The 26,534-nt window shown below is 52.6% G+C and overlaps 15 protein-coding genes across 15 annotated transcripts; 11 read left to right on the plus strand and 4 right to left on the minus strand.

Annotated features, from left to right (window-relative positions):
• Positions 1-138: 138 nt before the first annotated feature.
• Positions 139-552, plus strand: J4E93_005070 (uncharacterized protein; the record flags this gene model as incomplete). Its single annotated transcript, XM_049342993.1, has 1 exon — positions 139-552. One exon carries the CDS (start codon positions 139-141, stop codon positions 550-552), a length of 414 nt encoding a protein of 137 aa, XP_049199993.1.
• Positions 553-993: 441 nt separating this feature from the next.
• On the plus strand, positions 994-2,161 carry J4E93_005071 (uncharacterized protein; the record flags this gene model as incomplete). The annotated part of the gene is made up of 4 exons (XM_049342994.1): positions 994-1,066; positions 1,125-1,439; positions 1,492-1,707; positions 1,767-2,161. 4 exons carry the CDS (start codon positions 994-996, stop codon positions 2,159-2,161), a joined length of 999 nt encoding a protein of 332 aa, XP_049199994.1.
• A 669-nt stretch (positions 2,162-2,830) lies between these two features.
• Positions 2,831-4,306, plus strand: J4E93_005072 (uncharacterized protein; the record flags this gene model as incomplete). Its single annotated transcript, XM_049342995.1, has 1 exon — positions 2,831-4,306. One exon carries the CDS (start codon positions 2,831-2,833, stop codon positions 4,304-4,306), a length of 1,476 nt encoding a protein of 491 aa, XP_049199995.1.
• Positions 4,307-4,365: 59 nt separating this feature from the next.
• J4E93_005073 (uncharacterized protein) lies at positions 4,366-5,625 on the plus strand (the record flags this gene model as incomplete). The annotated part of the gene is made up of 2 exons (XM_049342996.1): positions 4,366-4,371; positions 4,459-5,625. 2 exons carry the CDS (start codon positions 4,366-4,368, stop codon positions 5,623-5,625), a joined length of 1,173 nt encoding a protein of 390 aa, XP_049199996.1.
• A 373-nt stretch (positions 5,626-5,998) lies between these two features.
• J4E93_005074 (uncharacterized protein) lies at positions 5,999-7,426 on the minus strand (the record flags this gene model as incomplete). Its single annotated transcript, XM_049342997.1, has 1 exon — positions 5,999-7,426. The coding sequence occupies one exon, from the start codon at positions 7,424-7,426 to the stop codon at positions 5,999-6,001; it is 1,428 nt and encodes a 475-aa protein (XP_049199997.1).
• Positions 7,427-8,223: 797 nt separating this feature from the next.
• J4E93_005075 (uncharacterized protein) lies at positions 8,224-8,887 on the plus strand (the record flags this gene model as incomplete). Its single annotated transcript, XM_049342998.1, has 2 exons — positions 8,224-8,491; positions 8,541-8,887. The coding sequence occupies 2 exons, from the start codon at positions 8,224-8,226 to the stop codon at positions 8,885-8,887; spliced, it is 615 nt and encodes a 204-aa protein (XP_049199998.1).
• A 328-nt stretch (positions 8,888-9,215) lies between these two features.
• On the minus strand, positions 9,216-10,207 carry VMA8 (H(+)-transporting V1 sector ATPase subunit D; the record flags this gene model as incomplete). The annotated part of the gene is made up of 5 exons (XM_049342999.1): positions 9,216-9,468; positions 9,517-9,901; positions 9,959-9,969; positions 10,023-10,135; positions 10,193-10,207. The coding sequence occupies 5 exons, from the start codon at positions 10,205-10,207 to the stop codon at positions 9,216-9,218; spliced, it is 777 nt and encodes a 258-aa protein (XP_049199999.1).
• A 380-nt stretch (positions 10,208-10,587) lies between these two features.
• Positions 10,588-13,107, plus strand: SYF1 (pre-mRNA-splicing factor syf1; the record flags this gene model as incomplete). Its single annotated transcript, XM_049343000.1, has 1 exon — positions 10,588-13,107. One exon carries the CDS (start codon positions 10,588-10,590, stop codon positions 13,105-13,107), a length of 2,520 nt encoding a protein of 839 aa, XP_049200000.1.
• Positions 13,108-15,571: 2,464 nt separating this feature from the next.
• On the plus strand, positions 15,572-16,810 carry J4E93_005078 (uncharacterized protein; the record flags this gene model as incomplete). The annotated part of the gene is made up of 2 exons (XM_049343001.1): positions 15,572-15,578; positions 15,900-16,810. The coding sequence occupies 2 exons, from the start codon at positions 15,572-15,574 to the stop codon at positions 16,808-16,810; spliced, it is 918 nt and encodes a 305-aa protein (XP_049200001.1).
• A 1,866-nt stretch (positions 16,811-18,676) lies between these two features.
• Positions 18,677-19,287, plus strand: J4E93_005079 (uncharacterized protein; the record flags this gene model as incomplete). Its single annotated transcript, XM_049343002.1, has 2 exons — positions 18,677-18,749; positions 18,800-19,287. 2 exons carry the CDS (start codon positions 18,677-18,679, stop codon positions 19,285-19,287), a joined length of 561 nt encoding a protein of 186 aa, XP_049200002.1.
• A 355-nt stretch (positions 19,288-19,642) lies between these two features.
• On the minus strand, positions 19,643-21,999 carry J4E93_005080 (uncharacterized protein; the record flags this gene model as incomplete). Its single annotated transcript, XM_049343003.1, has 6 exons — positions 19,643-20,225; positions 20,279-21,149; positions 21,199-21,420; positions 21,469-21,506; positions 21,555-21,595; positions 21,649-21,999. The coding sequence occupies 6 exons, from the start codon at positions 21,997-21,999 to the stop codon at positions 19,643-19,645; spliced, it is 2,106 nt and encodes a 701-aa protein (XP_049200003.1).
• Positions 22,000-22,295: 296 nt separating this feature from the next.
• VMA16 (H(+)-transporting V0 sector ATPase subunit c'') lies at positions 22,296-23,095 on the minus strand (the record flags this gene model as incomplete). The annotated part of the gene is made up of 5 exons (XM_049343004.1): positions 22,296-22,398; positions 22,450-22,761; positions 22,813-22,904; positions 22,957-22,991; positions 23,038-23,095. The coding sequence occupies 5 exons, from the start codon at positions 23,093-23,095 to the stop codon at positions 22,296-22,298; spliced, it is 600 nt and encodes a 199-aa protein (XP_049200004.1).
• Positions 23,096-23,314: 219 nt separating this feature from the next.
• On the plus strand, positions 23,315-23,770 carry TOA2 (Transcription initiation factor IIA small chain (TFIIA 13.5 kDa subunit); the record flags this gene model as incomplete). The annotated part of the gene is made up of 3 exons (XM_049343005.1): positions 23,315-23,361; positions 23,418-23,565; positions 23,624-23,770. 3 exons carry the CDS (start codon positions 23,315-23,317, stop codon positions 23,768-23,770), a joined length of 342 nt encoding a protein of 113 aa, XP_049200005.1.
• Positions 23,771-24,335: 565 nt separating this feature from the next.
• Positions 24,336-25,042, plus strand: J4E93_005083 (uncharacterized protein; the record flags this gene model as incomplete). The annotated part of the gene is made up of 3 exons (XM_049343006.1): positions 24,336-24,424; positions 24,478-24,574; positions 24,635-25,042. 3 exons carry the CDS (start codon positions 24,336-24,338, stop codon positions 25,040-25,042), a joined length of 594 nt encoding a protein of 197 aa, XP_049200006.1.
• Positions 25,043-25,489: 447 nt separating this feature from the next.
• On the plus strand, positions 25,490-26,140 carry J4E93_005084 (uncharacterized protein; the record flags this gene model as incomplete). The annotated part of the gene is made up of 1 exon (XM_049343007.1): positions 25,490-26,140. The coding sequence occupies one exon, from the start codon at positions 25,490-25,492 to the stop codon at positions 26,138-26,140; it is 651 nt and encodes a 216-aa protein (XP_049200007.1).
• Between the last annotated feature and the right edge of the window lie 394 nt (positions 26,141-26,534).

Raw genomic sequence — 26,534 nt, forward strand, 5'->3', positions numbered from 1 at the left:
ATTCGCTTTCGCATTATGGGAGAGAAACGGGAAGAGTATGTTGACGCAGGCTGTGACTGACCTGTGGAGTAAGGGCGTGTTTAACGCGCTACACTGTGAGCATGCACGCGCGAACGTCGATGAACACAATACTGAGCCATGACAGGTTGCATCACCTTTCTGGAGAACTGGCTTATAGGAAAGGAGTTTAAGCGGCGCGATGGCGATCTGAAGCGCATGATCGCCTTTCAGAAAGCGCTGAACTACACCCACTCGAAATATTGGGAAAAGGTGTATCCTCAGAATTACTACCTCGTTCTGCTTGCAACCCATCCAGACTATCGTCGGCGCGGTGCGGGCACTGCGCTCACTCAATGGGGTGTCGATCAGGCTCTGGCTGCTGGCATGGACGTAGGCCTTGAGGCAAGTCCCATGGGATTTCCACTGTACCAGCACATAGGCTTTGTCCTGTTGGAGAATCTGGTAAATAAGCCGGATGCGGATGACGATCCTGCGAGTATGCTGCTGAGGGTTATGGTATATGACAAGAACAACAAGTTCTCAATGGTCTGATTTTGGGAATCGCCTGCTTGCGATTGAGGAGGACCGTAACATGTACTTATTGTGTGTTGAGGTTGGGTGCTAGGTTGGTGCTGAGCCGCCGCTGGAACGGGGGCGGAGGTTCAGATAGCGCCCGAAGCGCCGACTGCCCACCGAGCTGCGACCGCGCGGTCGCTGTGTTCCGTTCCCTCTCCAGCAGGCCGCGAACATCCAAAGGGGACCGGGAACGGCGCAACAACAATCCCTTCCTACTTTCTCATAAAATTGAAATGACGCCGAATTATGCATGCTCGAGAGGCGGGGACGGACGGTGTTGTGGCTCGCAGCACCGTTCAGAATAAAGCTATAAGAGCATGGTCGTTGTTACCAGCCATACGTATCTATCTCAATCAGATCGTCTCTTACTATTAACTTGACAGCCTGCAAGGCTTCTTTTACTATTTATCGCCCGCCATGAGTATTGGAAGAGCAGCAGCTACACGCGTGTGCGGCAAGCCAGTTGGCCCTGTCGGGCTCGGAATGTTAGGTCCGTTCCACGCTGCCTGAGCATTCCAAACGCAACCTACTGACAACAGACTCTTCAGGCTTGACTCTTCCTGCTCCATTTCCTCAATTCGAGCGCGAACATCAGATCAGCCTGCTGAAGAATGCATTGGACCAGGGTGCAAACCTATGGAACGGAGGTCTTCACTATGGCACGCCGGAGTCAAACTCCGTACATCTGATGCGCTACTACTTCGAAAAATACCCTCGAGATGCTGAAAAGGTTGTCATAAATATCAAGGGCGCCTTCAAGCATGGAACAGGTCCTACCGGAAGCCCAGAGGCTATTCGCGCATCCGTGGAGCAAGCTCTCGAAGGACTAGGGGGCGCGAAAGCCATAGATATTTTCGAGATGGGTATGAGCACATCCGCAGGCCGATCTCGTGGCAACAACTAATGAATCCCCAGCACGCGTCGACCCCGACACGCCCGTTGAAACATCCATCAAAGCTTTGGCTGGGCTAGTAAAAGAGGGTAAGATTGGGGGCATTGGACTATCTGAAGTCAATGCAGACACCATTCGCAAAGCTCATGCCGTTCACCCCATCTCAGCCGTAGAAATCGAGCTGAGCCTGTTTACACCTGATCCCCTTCACAACGGAATCATGGAAGCATGCTCTGAACGTACGTCTTTCCGCGAAAGAATTTGCTTTGAACATCAGACGCTGATAACACCTATACAGTCGAGATCCCTGTGATTGCGTACAGTCCGGTCGGTCGGGGCTGGCTCACGGGCAGTTTCAAGTCGCTCGATGATCTTTCGCCCAACGATTTTCGCCCGAAGATGTTCGATCGCTTTCGACCTGAAGTGTTTGATCAGAACTACAAGCTTGCCGAGGCCGTGGAGAAGATTGCCCAGAGCAAAGGCCTCCAGTCGGCACAAGTCGCTATCGCTTGGGTGGCGCGGCAAGGGGCGATTCCCATTCCAGGGTCTACCAACATCGAACGCGTTACCCTGAACAGCAAGCTGTTAGAATTGACCGATGAGGATATGGAAGACCTTCGAAAAGCCCAAGAGGATTTTCCTGTCGCAGGTAAAAGATATGGAGGAGCGCATGAGAAGCTGCTGAACGGTTGAAAGTTGAGCCGAGATTGATGTTGTCATACTGCAGATTTCGGAGTTTAGACGGACGGAGATATTGCTACGTCGATTTACCTATTGCCATCAACTTCGTTGTCATCATTACCCTTGCTTCACAAAGTCTCGATACTTTACTACTACGTCCTAGTCGCAATGAGTTCAGCATACAAAGAATCTGAAGAAGTAACAGCCACGTCGCGAAACACGACTCATGCGCATCACATCTCGTGTGCAGTCTGTGCGAGGGCGAAAAGCAAATGTGTGAGGCGTCCAGGGAACAGCGACTGCGAAAGGTCAGTGACTACAGCATGACTGATCACATAGCATGAGTTCTCAATCTGAAAGCTCATATGGAAGGAGTTCAAAAAGCTTAACATATTCTTAGATGTACGCGACTACATAAGGTCTGCCAGACTCGTGAGCCAACGAAACGCAGAAGCAAGGCAAAAACAAGAACGTGAGTCAAGTTCTAGCGGCATCCGATTTCCGGGTTCACTATGCTAAATTGTGGGTAGACGATCCGCTCAATTGCAGCATCTCGAGGCACAGCTCGCAGATATAACCGAAGCTCTGGCCAGCAAGCAAGCGCCAGAGGCATGCACAGAATCGAAAGTGCATACTTCTGCTTTACAGCAGATAAAAGGATCACTTGAGGCACCGCTGATCATGACTCCAAGCACTACTGGATCTGTCGGTACTACAACTCCTGCTCGCGACGCGATGCTTGAGATGAACGAACCAAACACGGACGTCTTATTCGATCGTTACCAGAGACTGATGGCACCTCACATGCCTTTCGTGGTATTTCCAACTGGTACCGATGTTTCGAGCTTGGCCAAGAACAGGCCGTTCTTGTTGCAGGCTACTAAGATAGTAGCTTTCTTCCATAATACCGCAGCCCAACAGATCATGGTAAAGGCTTTTATACGAGAGATTTCGGAGAGGGTGTTGGTTAATGGTGAGAAATCACTTGATCTGCTACAGGGTATGCTAGTGATTGGAAACTGGTATAATCCGCATCTGTTCGCACCGCCGAGCCACACGGTACTTCTACATCTTACCATGGCGCTCACTCACGACCTGGATATCGATCGTGCACCAGGGTTTTGTGAGAAGGCGGCTTTGATGGCAGCGTCACAAGCGCACGGCGTGCCACAGCCGGCGAAAGTCATAACGAACGACGAGCGACGTGCAGTTCTTGGGACGTTCTATTTGACTTCGCAGATATTCACGTCCTTCCGGAAAATCGACACACTGCACTGGACTCCGTGGCTTACAGCTTGCGTCGATGTACTAACGCAAGCTCGAGAATACGAAAGCGATCTTTTGCTCGTGCAGCTAGCGCAGAGTCAGCGCATCATGCAAGAAGCCATGGCTACCGACTGCGAGCATGCTCCGGTGCAACTATATGCCAAATCATTCTTGAGTGACCTCGACAGGGCTGCGCTAGCGTCTGGAAACGCAGCGACGGCGATAGTGTCGCGTCTGCAGCAAGCCTGTACCCGAACTGCGATCTGGGAACGCTCATTCGGAAATCTCGCCACCCATTCAGTCAAAGAAACAGACCTACGGCAGCGACTAGACGGGATGTGGCAATGTATGAATGCTGCCAAAAGGTACACGGAGATATACCTAGAACTACCCGTCGAAGACTATCTTGTCGTCCCATTCGGCGTTTTCGCGCAGTTTGCGTACATATTCGTTGTGCTCGTGCGAGCAAGCCTCATTGAGATGGACGGCTGGGATGTCCAAGCTCTTAGAGAGTTCGTCGACTTTTCGGCACTTCTCGGCGAGGCTTCTCGACGGTATGATGCTGTATCGCAGGCGCATCCTGATGGTCTGAACCTGAGAAACGAAGCCTTTGCGAAATGGTCTGCGAAGACCAAGTGGGCGAAATCTTTCTACGACACGAAGTTCTTGTGTTTGGCATCAAACACACCGACAGCAAATCAGCCTCCGTTTGAGGTTAGGCCTACCAATACAAGCAAACTGCAGGCATCGTGTCCAACTCCTCTCGCCTCTGTCGAGGCTCTGACGGAGCCCGCCTCAGATTCATTTGTAGCTTTCGATGACTGGGCCAGTTTTGCTGACCCATCAACCTTCCTTGAAGCAATGGATTTTGGAGTACCTAGCATGGTGTAGAGCAAACAAATGGCTTGACAGGTCAGCAGGGGCAGACAAACACGCCAGCTACGTTTATGATGTGGGTCACTGGGGCTTCGCCACGATATAAGAACCGCCTTGTCGCACGACATACATTCCCCTCCGGTACCGCAGCAGACATAAGCCTTTAGAAGATGGAGAATCGTCGACTTCTTCCTGATGCCGCCGTCATTTCGACAATCTTCCCTGACTCGCAACCAACTTCAACCGATATACTGGCCAACTCCTTCACCAACTGCACATTCAAGGCAGAATTTGAAAACAGTCCCGCTGTTATCGTCCGGATTGACGCGTCAATTGGGTCACTCGCCATCGTTTCTGCTATTCAAGAGGCAGCCCGTATCCAAATTCCAACATATGTTCCCAAACAACTCGCTTTGGGGGAGGCAGTAACGGGAGACAAAAAGAATGTGGATTACACGGTTACTAAGTTCGTAACTGACACTGTGACTCTGGAATCTGCTTGGCCATCCCTTGATCTCGCGCAAAAGTCGTTCTTGGTCGATGATCTTGTCAATGCTATGGATACACTTCAAGACGCCAGAGAGCCACTTACACTCGCTCGATCGCTTATCCCCGATACAAGTCCGGTAGATGTTGTTCAAGCTTTTGAATTCGGCAGCGCAAGAATTGGTTTCGCTAAGGATATTCGCGGGTTCCTCACGTTATTTGTCGCTAAGCATCAAGACACAAACCGTGCTACTTCCAGCATAGAGGTGTCCTTAGACGGAGACGGTGTTATCATCAAATCCGCGTTACCAGCATTAGGTGAAATCCATCTTTCAGATCAGGATCTAAAAACCCTCAACGGAAACGTGGTTTTCTCACACAACGACCTGGAACCACGAAACCTGCTTGTAAGAAGATGGCAAGTCCAAGATGGCCTGCTGTACGAACTCGCTGCTATTATTGATTGGGAGATGGCGGGATTCTTCCCTTCAGCATTCGAAACAGCTATCAAAGACATCTCACTAGGTAACTGCAACCAGCACTTGGACTTTTATCTCATGTTTAAAAAGAAGACACGCCATATGATATCAGGCGGAGAAGCTACCGAGAAGCTGGTCAAAGCCGTGCATCTCATCGCTGAGTCCAGCGCCAGGCAGAACACCGGTGTTAGTGCGGAGATTCGTCGCCGGTGGCTTATGAGGGAGAATTTGGAGCAAAGTGACAATGCGCTAGCAGGTTGGATACCCAAGACTGTTGGGGATAGTATGGAGCGACCTTCGCGTCCTTTTTCAAAGGAAGATAACGATGAGCTTACACAACAGGTACTGAAGGATCTTGGGAGGCAATGAGAAACATGAGAAAGCACATCAGAGAGTCAGGCAGCTATATTTAGAACCAGTGGAATACCACCCCAGGCTTTTGACATCCAAATCAGATATAGCGCCCGTCCAGAATGTGCCATGGCATTTGGTCAATTCCTTGAATCGCAGCTGTTAGTTGCCAATCACTTATTGTCCGTGATCATTACGCTTTATTGATAGCCGCTGACTTCAGTAAGGTTTGAAGTATTTCGTCGGATTCCAAGATGTCTGAAAGCGACATGGAAGTCCTTACATGTACTGTGAAGTATAAAAGGCATCGGTCTGCTCCTCGGATCAGGCTGCGTAACGAGTGGAGGTTTATTAATGCTACAATAAGATAATCGAAAATATGAAATAGAGTTCACTCTACGTTCTCTCTAGACGCGTCCTGGTCTTTTTCCCTACCACCGATGAAGAGCGCCGCCAAAACTGCAGTGAAAGCGCATATACCAGCGAGCACGGCATTCATGTTGCCATATCCAATCTTGTCTCGTAGATACCCAGCCAGCAGTGGACCTACAGTCAGCCCGCCACTCCACACCATACTGTTGATGCCGTAGAGTTGGGCGAAAGGAGCCTGCTCGAACATGTCTGTGTTCGCCTTGTAGTAATTCTCTACGATGGTCCCAGATTCTACGATGCTAGGACTGTTGATGACCGCCAGACCGAGTCCGTTCATCGCTAACAATGCAGAATAGAGTGCGATGATGTGACCGTTGTCCAATCTCTCGATGATACTTAGTTCAGTCGGGAGTCGGAGTAATACAAGCGTTGGTATTAACCAGATGAATCCAAAGACTGATACCGGCTTTGTGCCATAGTGATCGACACACCAGCCAAAGACGGGACCCAGCAGGAAATCCGCACCACCCAGTGGTAGGAAGAGTAATCCAGCTTTGAGACTGTCAAAACCTAGTTGCTCCGAAGCTACCAACGGCACAGTAGCGTCGAAGGAACCAAGAAGAAGAGCTTGAACAAATCCAATCCACACGGAGGTTAGCAGACCAGGATGGCGAAATAGCATGAGGATGGGTAGATTGCGGGTGAAGCGATTTGTTGGTTTGGAAAGGCGGTACCGATCGAGCGTAAAGGAACCGTTTGGTAAAAGAGGTGTTTGTTCCGTGTCTTGTTGGTCGTTGCTCCGATCCGGTTCAGAGGTATGTGTCTCAGGAATAGAATATTTCTCAGCCACCTTCTTCTCCACCATGAGCAGCCTTAAGATGAAGTCTATGCCAATCAACCCTATGGCCACGCCAAAGACACCTATGTATCCAGTCTTCGCGTACAATGAACCGCCAACAATAGGTGCGACAAGCGTGGAAACCGATATGAAGCTGAAGATAGTTCCCATAGTCTTGCCCAAGTTTTCGCGGCCTACAGTCTCAACCAAGATAGCGAGGCCGATGGTCCACACCACACCTCCCGATGCTCCCTGGAGAAATCGTGCAATGGCCAGAACGGCAACGCTACGCCCGAGAGCGAGAAGAATGGTCGAAAGTAGACATAGGATTAACCCGAGGAGGAAAGGTAGCTTTCGAGACGAAAACAATCTGTCAGCGAGGAAGCCTGCGATGGGTGAAGATATGCAGGAAGCTGCTGCGTAGACTGCTAGGAGGTTCGATATCGTGCTTTGGATCTGGGGGTCAGGGAGATCGATGCGGTCTTTCAACAGGAACGGCAGTACTGGTACGATGAGCCCGTACAAGAAAAGGTCCACGAACGCACCCATTCCCACAGTGAAGACTATGAACAATGGATGCGACCGCCATCGTATCCCTGGTGGTGGCATTGCAAAGATAGTATAAAAATCAACGACGCGACGAGATGCAAAATTGATGTTTGTCAGTTCTGGAAAGGCTTCTGAGAAAAGTTTCCGCACGAGCCTCATCAGCTCAGACGCGTGCTGACGTCAGTACTCATGATGAAGGATGTAAGCGCCTTTTCTAAGTGCATCAGTGATCGGTAGGGAGAATTGGTAGCTGTCAGCAGTAAAAGAACAACGCGCTCTATGCATTATGTGGGGTGGCTCAAATCATGCTCCTTCGGTCGTCCATACCACTCTTTCGATTTGTGAGAGGCAATAATGCTTCCAAATACTTGGTCACAAGTAGTGATAGCTTTCGCAAATCTCGAAAAGTCGACGATATGTCGAACGTCGACCCATGAGCAGCCCCTGTCTGCAGGTGCAGAACTCCTCAGGGCCTGGTGTTCGTCGTCACGTGCGGACGCAGCCTAGCGTGCTTGGCGCGGATCTCGAATTCGAGCTCCCGACAGCTTCGTCGGGTAAGTGAGACCACGCCATACAACTCCACTACCCACACAACAGTCGCTTCAAGATGGCGGACAAGATGGAGGGCGTAGTAATGGGCGGCGGTCTCGTAGACCCCAGCAAATACCCAGTGCCCATCGAAACGTAAGTGCAAGATCATGCCTAAAAGGTAGGTCCCCTTGATGCTAATCGAGAAATATAGTATATACGTGAGTTGGACCACGAGCGCGCCAGCAACGCACTCACATTGCACTCGGTGGCGCGATTGCTGACAGCACTAGGTCAACAACCTCGAGGAGCGCGTCAAGATCGATACCATGAAGCAAGCGTTGACACGGGTCTTCCAATACTACGGTCCGATCCTGGATGTTATCGCAAAGAGCAGTCTGAAGCGCAAGGGCCAGGCATTCATTGTCTTTGACAGCGAGAAGGCTGCGCTGGAGGCGGTGGAGGAAATGAACGGCTTCGAGATGTACGGCAAGGTCATGAAGGTTCACAGGGCGAAGACACACAGCGACGAGACAGTCAAGCGAAAGGCGCCAGAACTGTTCGACGATCACAAGCGGAAGCGCCTGACGCTTAGGGGTGCGCATCTCCTACCACTCCTGAAAATGCTCCATACTGACTGCCATAGACTTCAAGCGCGCCGAAGAAGACGCGAAAGCGCAAGCCAACCCAGTCGCCGCCGAGAAGCCTCGCGCAGCCAAAACCGGAGCAGCCGCTGTTCCCGACGAATACGTACGACCCAACAAGACGCTCTTCCTGCAGAACATCCCCCGCGATGTCGACGAGGACGACCTTACGACGATTTTCGAGCGTTTCGAAGGCTTCAAGGAAGTGCGCTTGGTCTCGGTCAGAGCTGTGGCCTTTGCGGAGTTCGAGAACGAGCAGTTTGCGATTACAGCGAAAGAATCGACGGCCAACACCCCGATCGGCGCAGAGGGCAAGCCTATGAAAGTCACCTACCAGCGGCAACAGTAGGTTACTGCGTATGGATTATTGCTATGGATTTATGCATTTTATGATACCTTGTTCGGCACAGATACAGGCCGGCACAATAGAGTCTTATTATCAAAAGGCCAACGTTCACATTAAATGGCACAATGCTTATCTCTTATTTAGCTTGGTCGATAACGCCCCGCGCGGGATGCCAGACGGAACCTGGACTACGGACTCCATATCTGCATTCTGGAAGGTGCATGTCTACATGCGAGACGTTGGCGAGCGAGAGCTGGCGAGGTGGATGGAGCGCCCAATGGGCCGCAGACGACACTACACGGACAGGCCCTACTAGTCGCTTGTAGAGCGCTCAGAAGATGACATCTTCGTTGTCCTCGTCGCCCAGCATGTCCTTGCTCTCGGCAGCATCTTCTCGCGCCTCACTCTCCGTCTCCTCGTTCTTCTTCTTCGCCGCCACCCTTGCGGCTTCCTCCTCGGCAGCATCTTTCTGCTTCTTGTTGGACACTTTCTTCAGGCGGTAGAACTCCTCTCGGTCGAGCTCGTCAAGCTCAGAGTTGATGTATTTAATGGTGTTTTCGGTTCGGGGGATGATGACGTGCTCACTATTGGCTATTAGTTTCGGCAGTTGTCTGGAAGGAAAGGATACCCACATGGCGTTTACACGGCGGTTGACCACCTTGATAACTTCGTCCAATATGACAAAGGCAGTCTGTAGACTAGCCAGTTCCACCAAAGTCTCGACCGCTCTTGCGTACGTCTCTCTGCATCTTTGTACTTGCTGACCACCCTTGCCCAAACCCGTCAGGGCGAAGTCGTTGTTCTGCTCGACAGTGAAGCTTTCGAACTGCGGGAGGAAGACACCGGAGACGTTCTCTTGTTTCGTCCGTACGCGGAAGCGGGCTTGCTTTGCGGATTCTTGAATCTGATAGCCAATGTCACCACCAACGGCGTAGGTAACTTCGGCGAGGGAGAAAGCAGCGACCTGCATGACCCTGCCCATCTTGCGCTTGGCCTCATCGATACGGCGCGTTATTTCTGGAAACGGTTTCAGTTACAAGGGCAGATGGTGGGGTGTATATAGCGTAGTCGTACCTCGGAAGCGCCTGCATATGGTCAGCAAAGCTTCACGAGTGGACTGCAGACGGCGAGTGCATACTTGGTCAAGGCTTCACTCTTTCGCTTCAGCAGGTCGTGGCCGGTCTGGGCGCCCTTGAGCTTGCCCTTCATCAGACCCAGCGACTGCCGCGTCGCGAAGACGGCCTCTCTTGCCTGAGGGTCGTGTTAGCATCAGATGTCCTAGGCATTGCATAGCTCGGGCTGGCGTACCCCGCTGCCAGACATGTTTGCGGCTCGAACAGTTGGTGGAGAAGGCTATGGGGCTGAAACCGAGGGTATAAGCTGACAGTGGCCGGAGATATTCTGGTAGGTGTCTCGGAGCCAGTCAGCGTGCGCAGTGCGGCCAGGTGAATCCAGCGGAACGTGACGCAGCTAGGCTGGGGAGCTATGGGACCCGTTAGTGCGCGCGCGCCTGCCAACTATGAGAAGCGGGTCTCGGAATACACGTTGCTTATTGGCTGCAGGAGACGGCTGACCGCTCGGACTTCCATCGCTCTTTCCTCAGAACTTTAACACTTCGACACGCTCCCGTCAGCCGTCCAGCACCGCACCCCATCGCCCTCCTGCCCACCGCGGGCAACACACGCCCTGGCTCTGGCGCAATCATGCCCGGCGAACTCCTCAGGACCGTCACCGCGAGCCTCTCGCGGCCCACCAAGCGGAAGATGGAGCCCTCGGCGGACCTTTTCCTCATCACCGACCAGGACGTCGCGTACGAGCAGGACATCCAGCGCAACGCCGGCAGCGTGAAGCCCTGGCTCGACTACTACAGCTTCAAGAAGTCACGTGGGAGCATCTTGGAGCAGGCTTTTGTGCTCGAGCGCGCCGTCACGACGCTCCCGCGCTCGTACAAGCTGTGGAAGCTGTACCTCGAGCTGCGCACCAAGCACCTCTCAAAGAAGAACCCGGCCAAGTTCGCGCCCCACTATGTCAAGGTCAACGCCCTCTTCGAACGCGCTCTCGTCCTGCTCAACAAGATGCCGCGCATCTGGGAGATGTACCTCAACTTCCTCATGCAGCAGCCCCTCGTCACCACTACCCGCCGCACGTTTGACCGAGCCCTACGCGCCCTGCCTCTGACTCAGCACAACCGCATATGGGCCCTCTACCGACCTTTCGCGACGTCTGCGTCAGGCGAGACGGCCGTCAAGATCTGGCGCCGCTACATGCAAATCCACCCCGAAGATGCCGAGGACTTCATCGAGCTGTTGAAGGACATGCGCAAGTACACCGAGGCCGTCAAGAAGTACATGGAAATTCTCAACAACCCGCGCTTCAAGAGCAAGGAGGCAAAGGGACCCTTCCAGTTCTGGACCGAGATGATCGATCTGATGATTGACCACGCCAAGGAAATCGACACCAGCGACGACAGCGGCATCGACGTGGAGAAGATCATCCAGAGCGGCATCTCCAAGTTCCCCGATCAGCGAGGCATACTCTGGGTCGGCCTGGCGCGGTACTGGATGCACAGGGGCGAATACGAGAAAGCGCGCGACGTCTTCGAGGAGGCTGTCACCACAGTCATGACTGTGCGCGACTTCTCCATCGTCTTTGACACGTATGTGGAGGCTGAGGAGGCCATGATCGGAATCAAGCTCAATGAGGCCGCTGTTCGGTCGGAGAAGGGCAAGATCGACGAGGCTGCTGACGCGGACCTTGACATCCGGATGGTCCGCTTCGAGTCCCTCATGCAAAGACGGCCCTTCCTGCTGAACGATGTCATGCTTCGACAGAACCCGCACAATGTCATCGAATGGGAGAAGCGCGTCGCTCTGTGGGGTGACAACAAGAAAGAGGTGGTCCAGACCTACACCGACGCCATCGCGGCAATCAATCCCAAGAAGGCACTCGGCAAATTCCACGAGCTCTGGGCCAACTATGCCAAACTGTACGAATCCGGTGGCGATCTTAAGAATGCCCGTGTCATCATGGAGAAGGCCGTCAAGGTGCCCTTCAAGTCAGTCTCCGAGTTGGCTGAGATGTGGTGCGAATGGGCCGAGATGGAGCTTCGCAACGAAAACTTCGACAAGGCCGTGGACATCATGGCCAAGGCTACGCAAGCCCCTAAGCGGTCGAATGTCGACTACTTCGATGAGTCTCTGTCGCCACAACAGCGCGTGCACAAGAGCTGGAAGTTGTGGAGCTTCTACGTCGATCTTGTCGAGAGTGTCAGCACCCTGGAGGAGACAAAGAAGGTTTACGAAAGAATCTTCGAGCTTCGCATCGCAACACCGCAAACCATCGTCAACTACGCGAACCTGCTGGAGGAGAACAAGTACTACGAAGACTGCTTCAAGGTCTATGAGCGCGGCCTCGACCTCTTCAGCTACCCTGTCGCTTTCGAGATCTGGAACTTGTACCTCACCAAGGCTGTGGACCGCAAGATTGGCATGGAGCGATTGCGCGACCTGTTCGAACAGGCCGTGGAAGACTGCCCACCGAAGTTTGCCAAGGTACTATACTTGATGTATGGTGCACTTGAAGAGGACCGCGGATTAGCCAGGCATGCCATGCGCATCTACGAACGCGCCACACGCGCCGTGGCAGATGAAGACAGGCTGGAGATGTTCAACTTCTACATCACCAAGTCAGCTTCCAACTTTGGTCTCACCTCTACGCGACCAATCTACGAGCGCGCAATTGCTGCCTTACCTGATGGCGAAGCCAAGGAGATGTGCCTCAAGTTTGCCGAGATGGAACGTCGCTTGGGAGAAATCGACCGAGCCCGAGCAATCTATGGCCACGCCAGTCAGTTCTGCGACCCAAGAACAAGCCCTGAGTTCTGGAAGAAGTGGGAGTCATTCGAAGTCCAGCATGGTAATGAAGACACCTACAAGGAGATGCTACGCATCAAGCGCAGTGTCCAGGCTCAGTACAATACCGACGTCAACTTTATCGCCTCCCAGGCTGTCGCTCGTGGTCAACAGAACGGTACACCCGCCGACGAAGACGGCGATGCTACCGATGCTGCTGGTGAGGACGCAATGGCCGCTCTCGAGCGCCAAGCACGCGCACCAGCTGGTTTCGTCGCCGCCAGTACCGGTCCTCAAGGTGGCAACATCAAGCCTACCGAAGAGGCAGCCGCAAACCCCGATGCGATCGATCTGGACGACGACGACCTATGATTCACGAACCAAGGTTCCTTCAAATGAGGGCACCTTTAGGGTATACAATTAGGTCAAGGGTGGGTGGATTAGGATGAAAGACTTGCATTTACACTGGCGTTATTTGAGAAAGGTGACAACAACACACCTGGCTATCTTCGCAGGCTACCATGCTACTCCGGAACATTTCATAAGTTTGCGTGTACATTTGGGTTGACCCAGTGCGGTCTCCCTTGCTTCGACCTCCACCAATTTGAGGTTTCGACAGTCTGATCTTTGTGTTTTACTCGACTTCGATCGATACCTTGACAACTTGTCTCAACCCTTTTCCGTTCTTGCATCTACGGCGTTCTTTTACTTTGTGAGGGATTCCGCGCGAACGATGTCAGTGGCATCTTGCTCTGGAGAAAGCCCCTGGTGGATGGGCCGATTTCTTTTGTCGAGTGGTCAAACAAACTGTATGTTCTTGGCAACATCTTTCCAGCTTCATCATGTCATATAAAACATCTAGCCAAAAACAAACACTATTCACTCCGCAATCGATGCCTTCGCTTCTACCGTGACGTATGAGACATTCACACGATTGTCTTCACAAGCCTTGAAACCACTTGATCGCATGGAGCCTATTTGATTTCGCCTTGTAATACAATTGTACCGCATGTACGGACCTCCGATACTGCAATCCCTGTGTCTTACGTCCCAGGAGTCGGATACTTCTCCTCCGTGAGGAAAGAAGTGGGGATATATCCACGTGCTTTGCCACGCACCTTCTCCTCCGCTTAGCCAAGACTGTAAGGAGTAGGAAGGAGCAGCCAAAGCGTTTGTCATGATCTGAAGCAGTTGCACAGGATCATGCCCGCACAGTGCATTTTGAGCAACCACGACCCGATACTGGAGTCGATCTTGTGTACGATTATATGACAGTATGAGTTTCGTGCTCAGTCAATGACAAAAAAATCGTGATCGATTGGATGTTGCATCCATTCTCACGTACCCAATACTTCCGTTTCTGAACTGGAAGTCTGCTCTGGTGTCGTTCTGACCGCCCCCTTCTTTCTGCTCGTGTCTACACCTTTGCTTCGTCGGGTTAGATTCATGCCCGGGCTTTGTTCGTTGCTTTTAGCATCGTTTTCCCGGAAGGAAGGAGGGGGAAGTGGCAGTGGTGACTTGTGATAGGGAAAGAGCGTTGGGACGCGTGGCATGCTGACATCGAACGCGCACGCATCATGGGGTCCGTTGTGGACAACAGTAGAATGCGACGTTAAATCGTAAGGTTTTTGGTTGTCTAGTCTTACATGTTCAGTGAACCGCACTCAGGCTACGCGGCTGCGGGATTTAGGTTTCAGAGTCTCGCGGTGCAGTAATCGCAGGAGTCGTCGACTGGGCGCGAGATTTTCATGTGAAGACGTGCTCCATCAACTTGGAAAGATGTATCACAAGGGTAGAGATAGTGATTTGTGGAAGAAATACCTTGGTAAGAGAACCACGCTTTGTTTCGTCTTGAAAAGTGGGACTAGGGTTCCCCCATTGCTGCTCATTAATCAAAATTCGTTGCGTGCTACCTACTACTCGTGGCTTCACGCATACTCATGCAGTGGTTGATAGCACCATTTACTGCTCATGTCGTGATGGCTCCATCCCGAACCTGTATCGTCGGCAGTTGAAGCCCAACATGTTGTTGACTTCTACCAAACTTTGCACTAAACTTTCTCTACCTTCAGGCAGAAGGGCGAGTGAGTCCCTCTACGTGTTCACCGTGATGAAGGTCTATCCCAGTACCAGGTCGAACACATGAATATGCCCCTTTAAGTAACCAGGCCCATCCTCGTCGATGGCTGGGTGTCACCTGTCACTACCTTAACAAGCCCTCGTACTCTTATTGTGATTTAATCAATCTCATAGAGTTCTTACTGTGCGACAACTGGTGGCACTGGTGGCACGGCATCCGGCAACCTGTGGCACGATCCGCGATATGAAACAGCCTGACAGCCGTGTGCCACCACGTCAAAGTATGACGAGGATGCGCTGGTGTGGAGATGAGTTAATCAGCAGGCTGGGCCCCATCGTGGCCTTCTCGGCTTCAGCCGCATAGCGTGCACTGAGCTGTTCGCCCTGACGATCAAAAGAACGATATGTGGTGGTGTGGTGATGTTTCGAATGGCACGGTGCTGATTGTGGCCCTGTCAAGATAGGTGGCGTTGCTGGCGCGTCCTGAAATGGATTGGTAGACGTCGCCGAGTTATGGGTCCGCTTCAACTTGCTCACCACCATTGCACGAAGTGTTCAGGCACGAGATGACGAGAAATTTGACAGAAGTATGTCGTGATGAAGTCGAGATGTTGGGCTTTGAGGTATCGCAGAATATGTTGTGCGCAAGACGCAGCTGCCCAGCAATTCCTGTTTCAGAAGTGTTACAGACGCGAGGAGAGAAGTAGACACCTCAACCGCTTTCCGTGATGCGTTCCGTAGACATTCCATTGCCATCATGAGTTGTATGCGGGTTCTGATTCTGTCGTTCGCGACATGCGCAGTTGGGTTGTACGCCCATGCGTCACCGCAATGCCCAAACGCGCCGCATCAATTCGCGGTCCAAGCTCAATTGCCACTCCAATTACCACATTGTCCATACACCACCGGCAATTCAGAACCATTGCCGAAAGAGACGCCCCTTCAGCACTCACCGTGGTCGCACGATCCAGCCTGTGCTCAAGGGAAGCAAAGGAAATATTGCACGTACACGACTTCCGAAACACGAGGCGGACACGCTCTGAGCATTATCGCAAGACCTGTAGCTGCAGATGTAATATCTGCAGCCTTCCTAGCTCTGGAAGGCGAACACCAGAGCTTGGATGATGGTCTCGAAGTTCGGGCCTTCCCGGGCAAGGGCAAAGGTCTGATCACCACAAAAGCTTTGAAGAAAGGAGAAACAATACTACTCGATACTGCACGTATCATCGCGAGCTCGCATTTCCCCACGCAGGTTACGCGTGCGCAAGGCCAAACACTCTTCAGTGCCGCACTTGATCGATTACCTCAGGCAGATCGGAACTCGGTGCTCGCATTAGATCAGAGTCTGGGTGGCAGCAAAGTTGAAGACATCATGAAGACCAATGCCTTCGCATGCCAGCTCGCTGATGGCGAAGTAGACGATGCTTACATGTGTCTCTTCCCTTCCGTTGCCCGGATCAATCACGCGTGTCAACCCAATGCGCACGCGCGCTTTATTCCGAAGACTCTGTCGATGGAGATCAAAGCTCAACGGGACATCGCCGCTGGGGAAGAAATCGGTATCTCGTATGGCAAAATCGACTTGAAGCACGCCGACAGACAGGCACTCTATCAGGAAGGCTGGAACTTCAGATGCACTTGCTCTCTTTGCACTGCTTCGCAATACGACGTAGCTGGTAGTGACCAGCGCCGTGCGAGGTTCGCCCAACTGCGCAAGATGCTGGAAAACTTGACGGCAGAAACCTACGATGCCCAACAAATTGTTGCTTGGGAGAAAGAAGTCATGGAGATTAGTCAACGAGAGGGTTTGGATACTCTGCTCGCCCAGGACTATGAGAGACTGGCGTACGTGTACGCAGGTCATGGAATGATGGGAGATGCCAGACGTTGGGCAAAGATGGCGAAAGAAAGTTTATTGGAATGGGTGGTGGTTGATGGAGGACCGCGCAATCAGATAAGGAGGATAGAGGAGTTGCTCAAAGAGCTGGATGGCTAAGTCAGGGTTGTCATTTCTCGGTTTGATAGCTGGGGCTGCTGGCTTGGGCTACGAAGATGCCTGAAGACGGACCGGAAAGGCTGTAAAGTTCATGGGAAATGTACCATTGCTTAGAGACTCCGCGAGTGGTCGCTGGTGCGCTGCTGGTGTCCGCGCGCGATAGCCGTGCTAGTAAGCCTGCGGTGGCTGAACGTCTACAGGGCTGAATGAAGCGTCTTGCGATCGTGACGTGGACCGTGATAGAGGATGTGATCGGGTCGGTCCATCATCGTCCATAGATCTTCATTGCAGCCTCCGAATACTCCGAACACCCCACATTGCATCCCTGATCCGTCGACCGTGCTTGAATAGACGTTGTTGCTAATGTCACCATGCCCGATCCAACCTCAAAAGGGTCCGGAAGGCTGGTCGCAAGATGACGTGAGCGCCAGATTGGGCAGTAGGCAAGTACACTGGGCGGTGGAATTTTGAGAGATGAGGCATCTGAAGACTGTGTGTTTTAATTTACAGCCGTAGTTCGTCATCACGCGGAGGCCCTGCCGGCGCCGCCAACAGGTAAAAACTCTGGATGGTGCCGCAGGCCAGGGTGCCCAGATCTGCACGCACCGGGTACAGGCGAGCTCGAGATCGTGGGCGATCCTCCAACAGTCAAAACAGGCAACGGTCGAAGAGGTCATTGCGCTGAGTAATCTCCATCGAAAAGAACCTTGGAATGATGGAGATAGACGCCACCGACGCGATGGGTTGTCTCTGGGTCGGCGAAACTGATAGCATCTGATCTATTGACCGACCGAGTGAACGATTGATGCTTGCTACCACATCCCCGCGATTGACAGCTCGGGGCGCTCGCGGCGCCGTTGTCAACGGTGATATGTCGCAGCGATGGCAAAGAGAGTTCGATGGTGGAAATGCAGGTACGTGCCGAAAAGGGGTCTGTGGTGCTGCGCTAAGCGGCTCTTGGCCTATCAGATGCTAGTCGTGGCCTACTCCGCCTCGCATCTCAAACCTTCCACCACACCTGGCGCATCATCGCCTCGACTCTTCATTTGCTACGAGCTTCCCGTCCTCTTTCACTACCTACCTCATGCGGCTAAACGCAAGCAAAAGCATTACTGAACGACCCGTTGTCAAGTGACAAAGCAAAAGCGAGGCGCGCATCAGCAAGCGCCATCTTCGCGTGCGTGGGTCTGAAAGCGCGCATCCCTTGAAGCAAGTGAAGGAGGAAGCGCCGTCGCGCCTTGACGAAATAGACTTTGTCGTCTTTGTACCACTGCTTCCAACGTCGAGGCTGTTACACTTGCCTCGAACTGCTTGTTAGCTGCGTCACCCATGCCTCCGTATACGGGTCCATGGGTCTTTCGAAGACCAGGTTTGATTGTCCAGTTTCAGATGTCGGCGGGGTCTACCCTGTAACCATCGGCTTTGCCAGCTGAAGAAGGTTGTACAGGGCTACGCCGCATAACATTGCGAATGTAGGGCTAGAGACTAAATATGGACCTGCATGTCCTGTCGACGGCATATGGGATACATTAATGCTCTAAAACATCCTTAGGTTCTCCACACATCCAGTTCGCTCATCACATATCTTCAGTTCATCGCGATCCTTTGCTTTTGCAACCAGTCACTCCTTTACTTGTTTTATACTGTCTTTTGTCTAATATGGTGTCGAGTCGGTCCCTCCTTACGGTCTTCGCGACCTTGATCGCAGTTGCTACGAGTCAGCAATGTTATGCCGTTGACGGTACAGCACTCGACAAAACATACACGCCATGCAACCCTAGCGCCAATCACAGCGGATGCTGCGCGTCCACCGACATCTGCATGAGTAATGGGTTGTGTATGGGAACAACAAACGAGTCGATTGGTATGATCTTCTCGCGAGGATGTACAGACAAGGAAGGAAAAGCTGCAGCATGCCAACAAGACTTGTGCCCTGGTGGTGAGTTCGCAAACATCAGACTCATATGTTCTCTAACTAACTCACTTTAGTATCCAACGACTTCCTTGGTCTCAAGCCAGTAAAAGCATGGCAACTGCAAACATGCGACTCCGGAACATACTGCTGCCGCGGCGCCGCCGACACGAAGAGCTGCTGCAACAACGCAGACGCACCCCAAATCACAACCACCTTCAGCGCAACCCTCCAACTCCAAACCCCGAGCCCGACCAATGAACCAACACAGGCCGCCGCGACCACTGCCCCACCTCCCAAGACCTGCTCAAAAGAAAAGAAGGAAACAGCAATAGTCGGCGGTGTTCTCACAGCTGTCTTCACTATGATCATAGTAGCCCTGGCTTCTACTATATTCTGGATGTACAAGAGGGAGAAGAGACAGCGCAAGCTGAAGGAGCACTACGAGGAGCAGTTCTCGCAAACCAACGCGTACCGCAAGGCACTGGCGTCGAGCGCCGGATCCTGCAGAGGCAGTGTCATGATGGAAGACTTGAAGCCCAAGTCCAGCCACGGTCCCGCATGAGGAGTCACACACACACAAACTCAAAAAAAAAAAAGTCTTTCGTATCGTCTTTCCACTTTAGCGTCGGTGTTTTTGCGGGTAAGGGCAGGCACGGTGATGATGGGACAGGGTAATTTTGAGCTCACGCCTGGTACCGATCCTTGGGTTTTAGCCCAATTTCCTTTGTTCATTTCGGCAGTTGCGAATACCCTTTCAGGACTCTCTTTCCTTTGTCTCGGTTTAGATATTCGGTTATGTGGTGACGAGGGTTGGGAAGGGAACAACACTTAGATGGTTGATGTAGAACACATTCTGAGATGTAATAGATATAATGCACGTACATTTTCATCCTACAATATTGCGACAAACATGTCTATCATCGCTCAACTTCACCCAACTTCCCCATGAGCAGTGCCTCGACCTTCTCTCCCTTCTTCAAGCTACCTTCGCCTTGTGGCATACAAAGCAGCGCATTCGCACCTCTGAAGCTGCCGATGCGGCTACTCCTCTGCCCGCCTGTTGAGCTGGCGTATAGCAACCCATCCTCTTTCGTCACGACAAGCGCACGATGATACTCTGGACGACCCTTATCCATCCTCACATCTTCATCCAGGATAACTCTGATCCTTGGTAGTCCGAGTGGCTTTATACCAGCTTGCTGATGCAACGCAGGCAGAACGAAGAGATGGAAACACACAACGGCTGAAGCTGGGTTGCCAGGAAGCGAGAAAATCGACTTGGTGACAGGATTCCCATCATTGTCTTTAACGGGCACGGTGGCGAAGGTAGTGGGCTTGCCAGGCTTCATGTTGACACGGCCGAAGTGGATCGTGCCGCCTAGAGAGCGCTCGATGGTTGGTTTGAGTAAGTCGAGTTCGCCCATCGAGACGCCACCAGAGGTGATGATAACGTCGCACTTGCGCATCGCGTCACGGAGACTCTGCTCAAGGGTGCCGGGTCTGGATTTAGTCAGCGACAGATGAATCGGAGATTCTTTTCCAACTTGACTTACTTATCTGAGACGATACCCAGATCAATGACTTCGAACCTATGGCTTCGTGCGGCAGTGATGAGAGTGGGACGGTTGGTATCGCGCACTTCTCCGAGTCGCAACGGGCCTTCTCTGTTGTGTGGGATGATTTCATCTCCTGTGCTCAGGACTCCCACGACAGGCTTCTTGTAGATAGACACCTCTGTCGTACCCACAGACGCAAGGAGACCAAACTCGCCACCCACGACTGTGACACCTTCGCCTTTCTTCAGGATGATCTCACCCTCTTTGACATCGCTGCCAACTTCTCGTACATTTTCGTTCGGCTTGATCTCATCAGTCAATATCTCGATCTCCTTCTCTTCCTTTCCATCATCTGTCAGGCTCTTCAATACTGTATCCTCAACCATAACCACGGCATCAGCACCGGGAGGAAGCGGGGCGCCAGTCGTAATCCTGGCAATCTCTCCTTCTTTCAACTCCTTGACTTCGCCAGGCTGTGCATGAGATATGATCGATACAGGGTAAGTTCCTTTCTCAAACTTTCCAGTCGCTGGGATCTTGACCGCGTATCCGTCCACAATGCTAGCTCGGAAGGCCGGGACAGACTCAGTGGCTTTCACATCCTCGGCAAGGACTGAGCCACTAAGTCTCATGTCTACTGGTACCTTCTGTACTGCAGCAGCTGGGGTTTGCTCTGAGATTAGCTTGAGCGCATCTTCGACAGCCAACATAGGGTACGGCGATGATCGATATCTGCGAGTTGGTCCCGCGGAAGGATCATTGGACTGGGGACGCTCTTCTGGGTTAGTGTGGGCTTTGGGTCCTGCGTGGCCGCCGTGACCATGCGAATGCCCATGATGGTGTTGATGATGATGCCCACTTCCAGTTCCTGACCTTGTCAGTTGCAGCTTTTCTGGGGGAAATATCACATCACGTACCTGCAGCAGCGCCACCCGAAGAAACACCCGCGTCCTTCTCGAGCTTCTCTACACCACCGACGTGCAGCGGTCTCGACTCTGCCCCGGCGGCTTGGATGCACGCATGCGGTAGTAACTTCAGAACTGCCTCTAGATTTTCTTTTGCACCTTTTGGCGATCCAGGCAAAGTCAATATCAGAGTCTTCTTTCGCACTCCAGCAACAGGTCTCGCCATGAGTGCAACTGATCAAATGTTAGCCTGACCATTGCCTCGGTGTTTAAGGAACTTACATGGCGTGACGGCGTATGAAGTTGTAAGCATGCCATGTCTATCATTCTGTAAGCCCTCGAATACAGAATCGGGAGAAATCACCTACACAAGTCCTGGAGCATGTCTATCAATCAACGGCGTAATTGCCTTTTTCTTATTAGCTGCGTGACCCAGGCCATTTCGAGGATAAGAGTGCGTACCTCCGGAGTGACATCCTTAGTTGCGAAACCAGTACCTCCGCTAGTGACGACCAAATTGATTGGCTCTGGGCCGTCAGTCCAAGTTTTGATAGTCTTCTGAATCGCGAGAGCGTTGTCGGGTACTATCTCGGTTTCGCTAACGTCCCATTGGTCATTTCCGAGATCTCCGAAGACCTTCTTGAGGACTGGTATGCATTTATCGGTCGATGGATCTTCGGAAGCCGTCTCAGACACTACCAAGATCGCTGCCTTCAGCTTTGAATCTGTGGTGGCCATCTTTAATGTTGTCGATGTTGAGTCGAAGCGGAGTAGAGCGGACATCCCACCCTGTGGACATCGTGCACGGGCCATTGCTTACACGCGTCGATCAGATTCACCAGTTCACTCATGAGAATCATCCAAGAACATTGGAAACAGTAATCGATAAATGGTATTTAACGCCGATGCTCGCTCATATTACATGCATTATACAAGCGCCCCTTCCTATGTACATTGTACAACCTCTGCAAATGACCTTCAGTAACCTCTTGACCAGCTCCACAAGCTGGCACTCGAAAACACTCCTCCTTGGCGTCCTTCTAGGCGGGATCGAGGCTCGATATAGTTCGTATAATTGCGCCGTAAGGCGGAATAGCGAGAACTTTCGCTCACTGGAAGTCCTTGGCGTTGCTCTGCATGAGCAGTCCAATGATGAGACCGAACAGTCCGAGAATGGCAGCGAAAATCTCGATGGTGAGGATCTTGACGAACCTATAACAAAGTTAGCATCGAAACAGAGACCCAGTAAAGACAGGTACTTGCATTGCAGGGTCCGCAGCATCGGCCAGGGCGGCGCTACTTCCGTTGATGCCCACGCATACACCGCAGATCAGGTTGCACATGCCCACGGTTATTCCAGCCCAAAACAGCGCGTATCCAGTGAAGTAGTTGGATCCGGAGTACAACAGCTCAGGGTCCGAGAGCTGGTTCATCTTGGAGGAGAAGATGATGGCCATGATGACACCGTAAATAGCGACGACTTCGCAGAAGATGATGGAGATCAAGTTCTTGGTTCGTATCCGTGGCGCTTTGACACCTCCACCGACGATGGACACACCGGTTGTCCAGATGCCCCTTTGCGATTGTCAGATGCGATGCGTGTGTGTGCCTGACATTCAGACGTACCATGCCGAGCCTACGACAGAGAGACCAATGCATAGCGCGATGCCGACACTAGCAAATGTGTATGGCGATATGCTCTCGAGGAAAGCTCCGACCTGGTATGTAATCAGCCATGTCCGTATCGGGTTGGTAGGAACGCGTGCGTACGTTGAAAGCTTCGCCTTCGTTGTTGAAGAGCATGTCTGGAGGTCGTTAGCTATCGCCTACGCCCCTGCGCGCGGTACATACACAAGCCCACCACACCGAGGGCGGCGGTCGCACCGCCCGTTCCATAAGTAAGAGACATATTGGGTTTAGTGGTCGGAGAGGCGGAGATGGATGGTGAAAGAGGCGGCTGGAGCTTCGTCGTGATGGACTCGCCGCGAAGCTGGCGATGATGCAGGCGGAACAAGCCGCGTCGCGCTAGCATCGAACGGCTTAGTAACCACCTCGGCGCGCCCCCATCACTGCTCCCGCTCAGGCGTCACCGAGACCAAACCACCAGCTCGTCGCAACTATCAGCACCATGGCCACCGACAACACCAAGTACTACGAGCTCTACCGCCGAAGCAGGTACTGCATGCCACTCTGGGGGACCGTAGCAAGGAGCGCTGGCTAACAGAGGACAGCCTGGGCGGCTCTCTCACTGACACCCTGGACAACCTCATCACCGAGCGCCGGATAGAACCCCAGCTCGCCATGAAGATCCTCCTCAACTTTGACAAGGCCGTCGCCGATGTGCTCTCAGAGAAGGTCAAGTCGCGCTTGACATTCAAGGTCAGTTGCGCACAGGCGACCAGTGAGAAGCATCGTGTGCTGACTTGAAACTCCGCAGGGACATCTCGATACCTACCGCTTCTGCGACGACGTGTGGACCTTCATTATCAAGGATATCAACTTCAAGCTGGACAACACCCATCAAGTCCATGCCGACCGCGTCAAGATCGTCTCCTGTAACGCGAAGCGTCCTGGCGAAGCCTAGGCGACTCAAAGGGCGGCCAGGTGCACTGCAACACGGCAGGAAGGAGACAATCGCGTTCAAACAAATGCGATTGCGCAAGATGCGATCTAGCGGCTGGAGCAGCTGTCTCGCTAGAGACCTGTGTCATTATATGCTTTCGGCGTTACGGCTAAAATAGCCTTGGAAGGCTTTCACGATACCTCTGGCATGAATAGGAGTTTGGGACTGAATGCGTGATTCGCGTTGGTTTAACGCTGATAAATTGGAACAATTATGATCTTTTGCACATCTGGGCTACCGTACCGTTTCTGTTATACTCAGGTGATGACTTCAGAGTGGAGTTGCAATATAGTGAACTCTTCTTGACTGGTAGTCGATAGGAGAGCTGGGCAGTAGACTGTGACTCCCAGTAGCATGCGCACTACAGAGCACCTGCCTCATATATTGCGTCAAGATGCAGCCTGCATGTACTACTACCCCATATTGACTAAGCGCGGAAGTGCACCCGGTCGTACCTTGCAGATCACCAACTTACATCCGTGAACATCGACCTCTTTCCCCGCAGCACCCCAGTTCGGCCGCAATCATGTCTCTTCCGCAAACCAAATCAGCGTGGCTGATGCTTGCCATCTCCAGTGGCGCATGTGCAGCTTTCAATGGCGTCTTCGCAAAGCTGTAGGATACCGCCGCGTCGCCCTAACCTATGCTGCATACTGACGATGATGTAGCACAACCACAGAGCTCACTGCATCCTGGTCGAGCTCCATAGCCCTAGCGATCGGGCTGAGTGCGTCAAACAAGATTGTTGAATATGCGATACGAGGGGTGCGTCCTCTCCACCTGTCATGCACTCTATTACCCGCACACAACTAACGCAACGCGCAGCTCTTCTTTGGCATGAACCTCCTCTTCAACGCGATCATGTGGGGGCTGTTCACGCGCGCCCTGACCCTTGCCTCCTCGACCGTACGCGTCAGCATCATAAACACGTCTGCGAATTTCATCGTCACCGCCGTCCTTAGCTTCATCATCTTCAGCGAGAACCTACCGGGGTTATGGTGGCTTGGGGCAGCCATGCTGGTAGCTGGCAGCGTGATTATCGGCATGAGGGAAGAGACAGAGAAGAAGAGTGTGGTAGCTACCACGGGAGAGGCCCCACTTCTCGACCGCGATGGTGACGCGAACGCGGAGGGCTTTAGGGACGACGAAGACGAAGGGGATGACACAGTCGAACTCAACAGCGTAAAGAACACAGGAGGAGACAGCAGTGACGAAGACGGCGTGTTGAAATAGACAGGACACCAATCCATTGCTGCGACTGTACAATTCGGGTCCCTCCTACTGGGTGACGACGACCAATACCGCGGTACCGCGCATGAGCTCCTATACCTCACCTTTCCGTCACCGATACATCGCTGAAAATCCCTCAACAGACCGCCCAGCAAGGGTGCGATTAGCTTGCTAACAGGGTCCAGTGCTTTCACGAACAAACGCAGCACAATCTTGGTCCATCGCCGCTTGAGCCGGCACAGTACATTTACTCGCGCCGGGAGGCACACCTTTTCACTTTTCACTTCCCACCCAGAGTGCGCGATCGGTGGGCCACAGAGTATTTCACTTTCTGGTTCGCTTGCTGCCCACTCTGCCTATATAAAACCCGGCGCACCCTTCCCCCCTCGACATAACACTCCCCAAGCAGCCCCAACTCACAGTCTTTTTACACCGACCTTTCTCGCAAAAATGTCGGACAGCCCTGTTCCCGCCCCTCTGAGCCCTACGGCTGCTGAATTCTTTCCTGGCCAGGCTGCGCATCCCAGCCCAGCCCCGAGCGAGCGCGTCTCTTCTCCTGCGACGCCGCCCCAGCATGCTTTGAACGCTCAGTTTCAGTACCAGCTGCCGCAACAGCCACAGGGACTGCCGTGGTGCAGCCCTTCCTTCTACGGGTATCAGCCATACCCCCTATACGACGGGTACACCCACTACTACAACCAAGTTCACAACCCGTTTGACATGCACGCCACCCCACCCATGCACTACGTGCAGCCTCAAGGCCCTATGTGGACTCAAACGCAGACCTCCTATATCGGATACACCGAAGGCACGCCCGACGCTTTCACAGACCAGCACCGCGAGGTCAACAGCGTACGGGCCGGTAGGATGCCCTACCAGAACCCTCACGGGGAGCACCATCAGACTGGAAACGGTGCGAACCCCAACACAGCGTACCGGAGGAGGCCTAGGAAGAATAACCGCAAGAGGTACCAGAATCGGGCGCGGGACCAGAACCAAGACCAGGACGAGGACCAGAACTACGAGCAAGACCACGAGCAACAGCAGAGACCTGGCGGCGAGGCCAGTGGAACCTATCGTCGAAGCCCTCATCGTGAATAAGACTCAAGAGTCCTGAGATTCTTACAGCGAGTTTACATGCAAGGCACGATTGTGTCAGTTCTAAGAATGACAGGCGTTCAGGCATTCCGGCGTTCAGGCGGTTCAAAAGCGGTAATGGAGATGACTGCGTGTACGACGAAACTAGCGTTTATCTAAACAGCGATGGAGTTTAGGCGCGATAATGGGAATGGAGCATGTATAGCGGCTCAATACGGCGTTTATTGCGAAGGCATGGTATGGGAGGCGTTTTGGAATTTGACATTTCTTTCCTTCCTAGTACTTGTAATAACCAAAAAGAGGTGGACCGAGACTGCGATTGATTTCCTTTCACATGGCTTAGTTTCCGCCTTTCTTGCATTTGTGCGATGAGTACTTTCAACTCATGTTACTAGCT

This window comes from Alternaria ventricosa (genome assembly GCF_023758065.1).
Source record: "Alternaria ventricosa strain BMP 2768 chromosome Unknown scaffold_7, whole genome shotgun sequence".
NCBI classification, from domain to species: Eukaryota; Fungi; Ascomycota; class Dothideomycetes; order Pleosporales; family Pleosporaceae; genus Alternaria; species Alternaria ventricosa.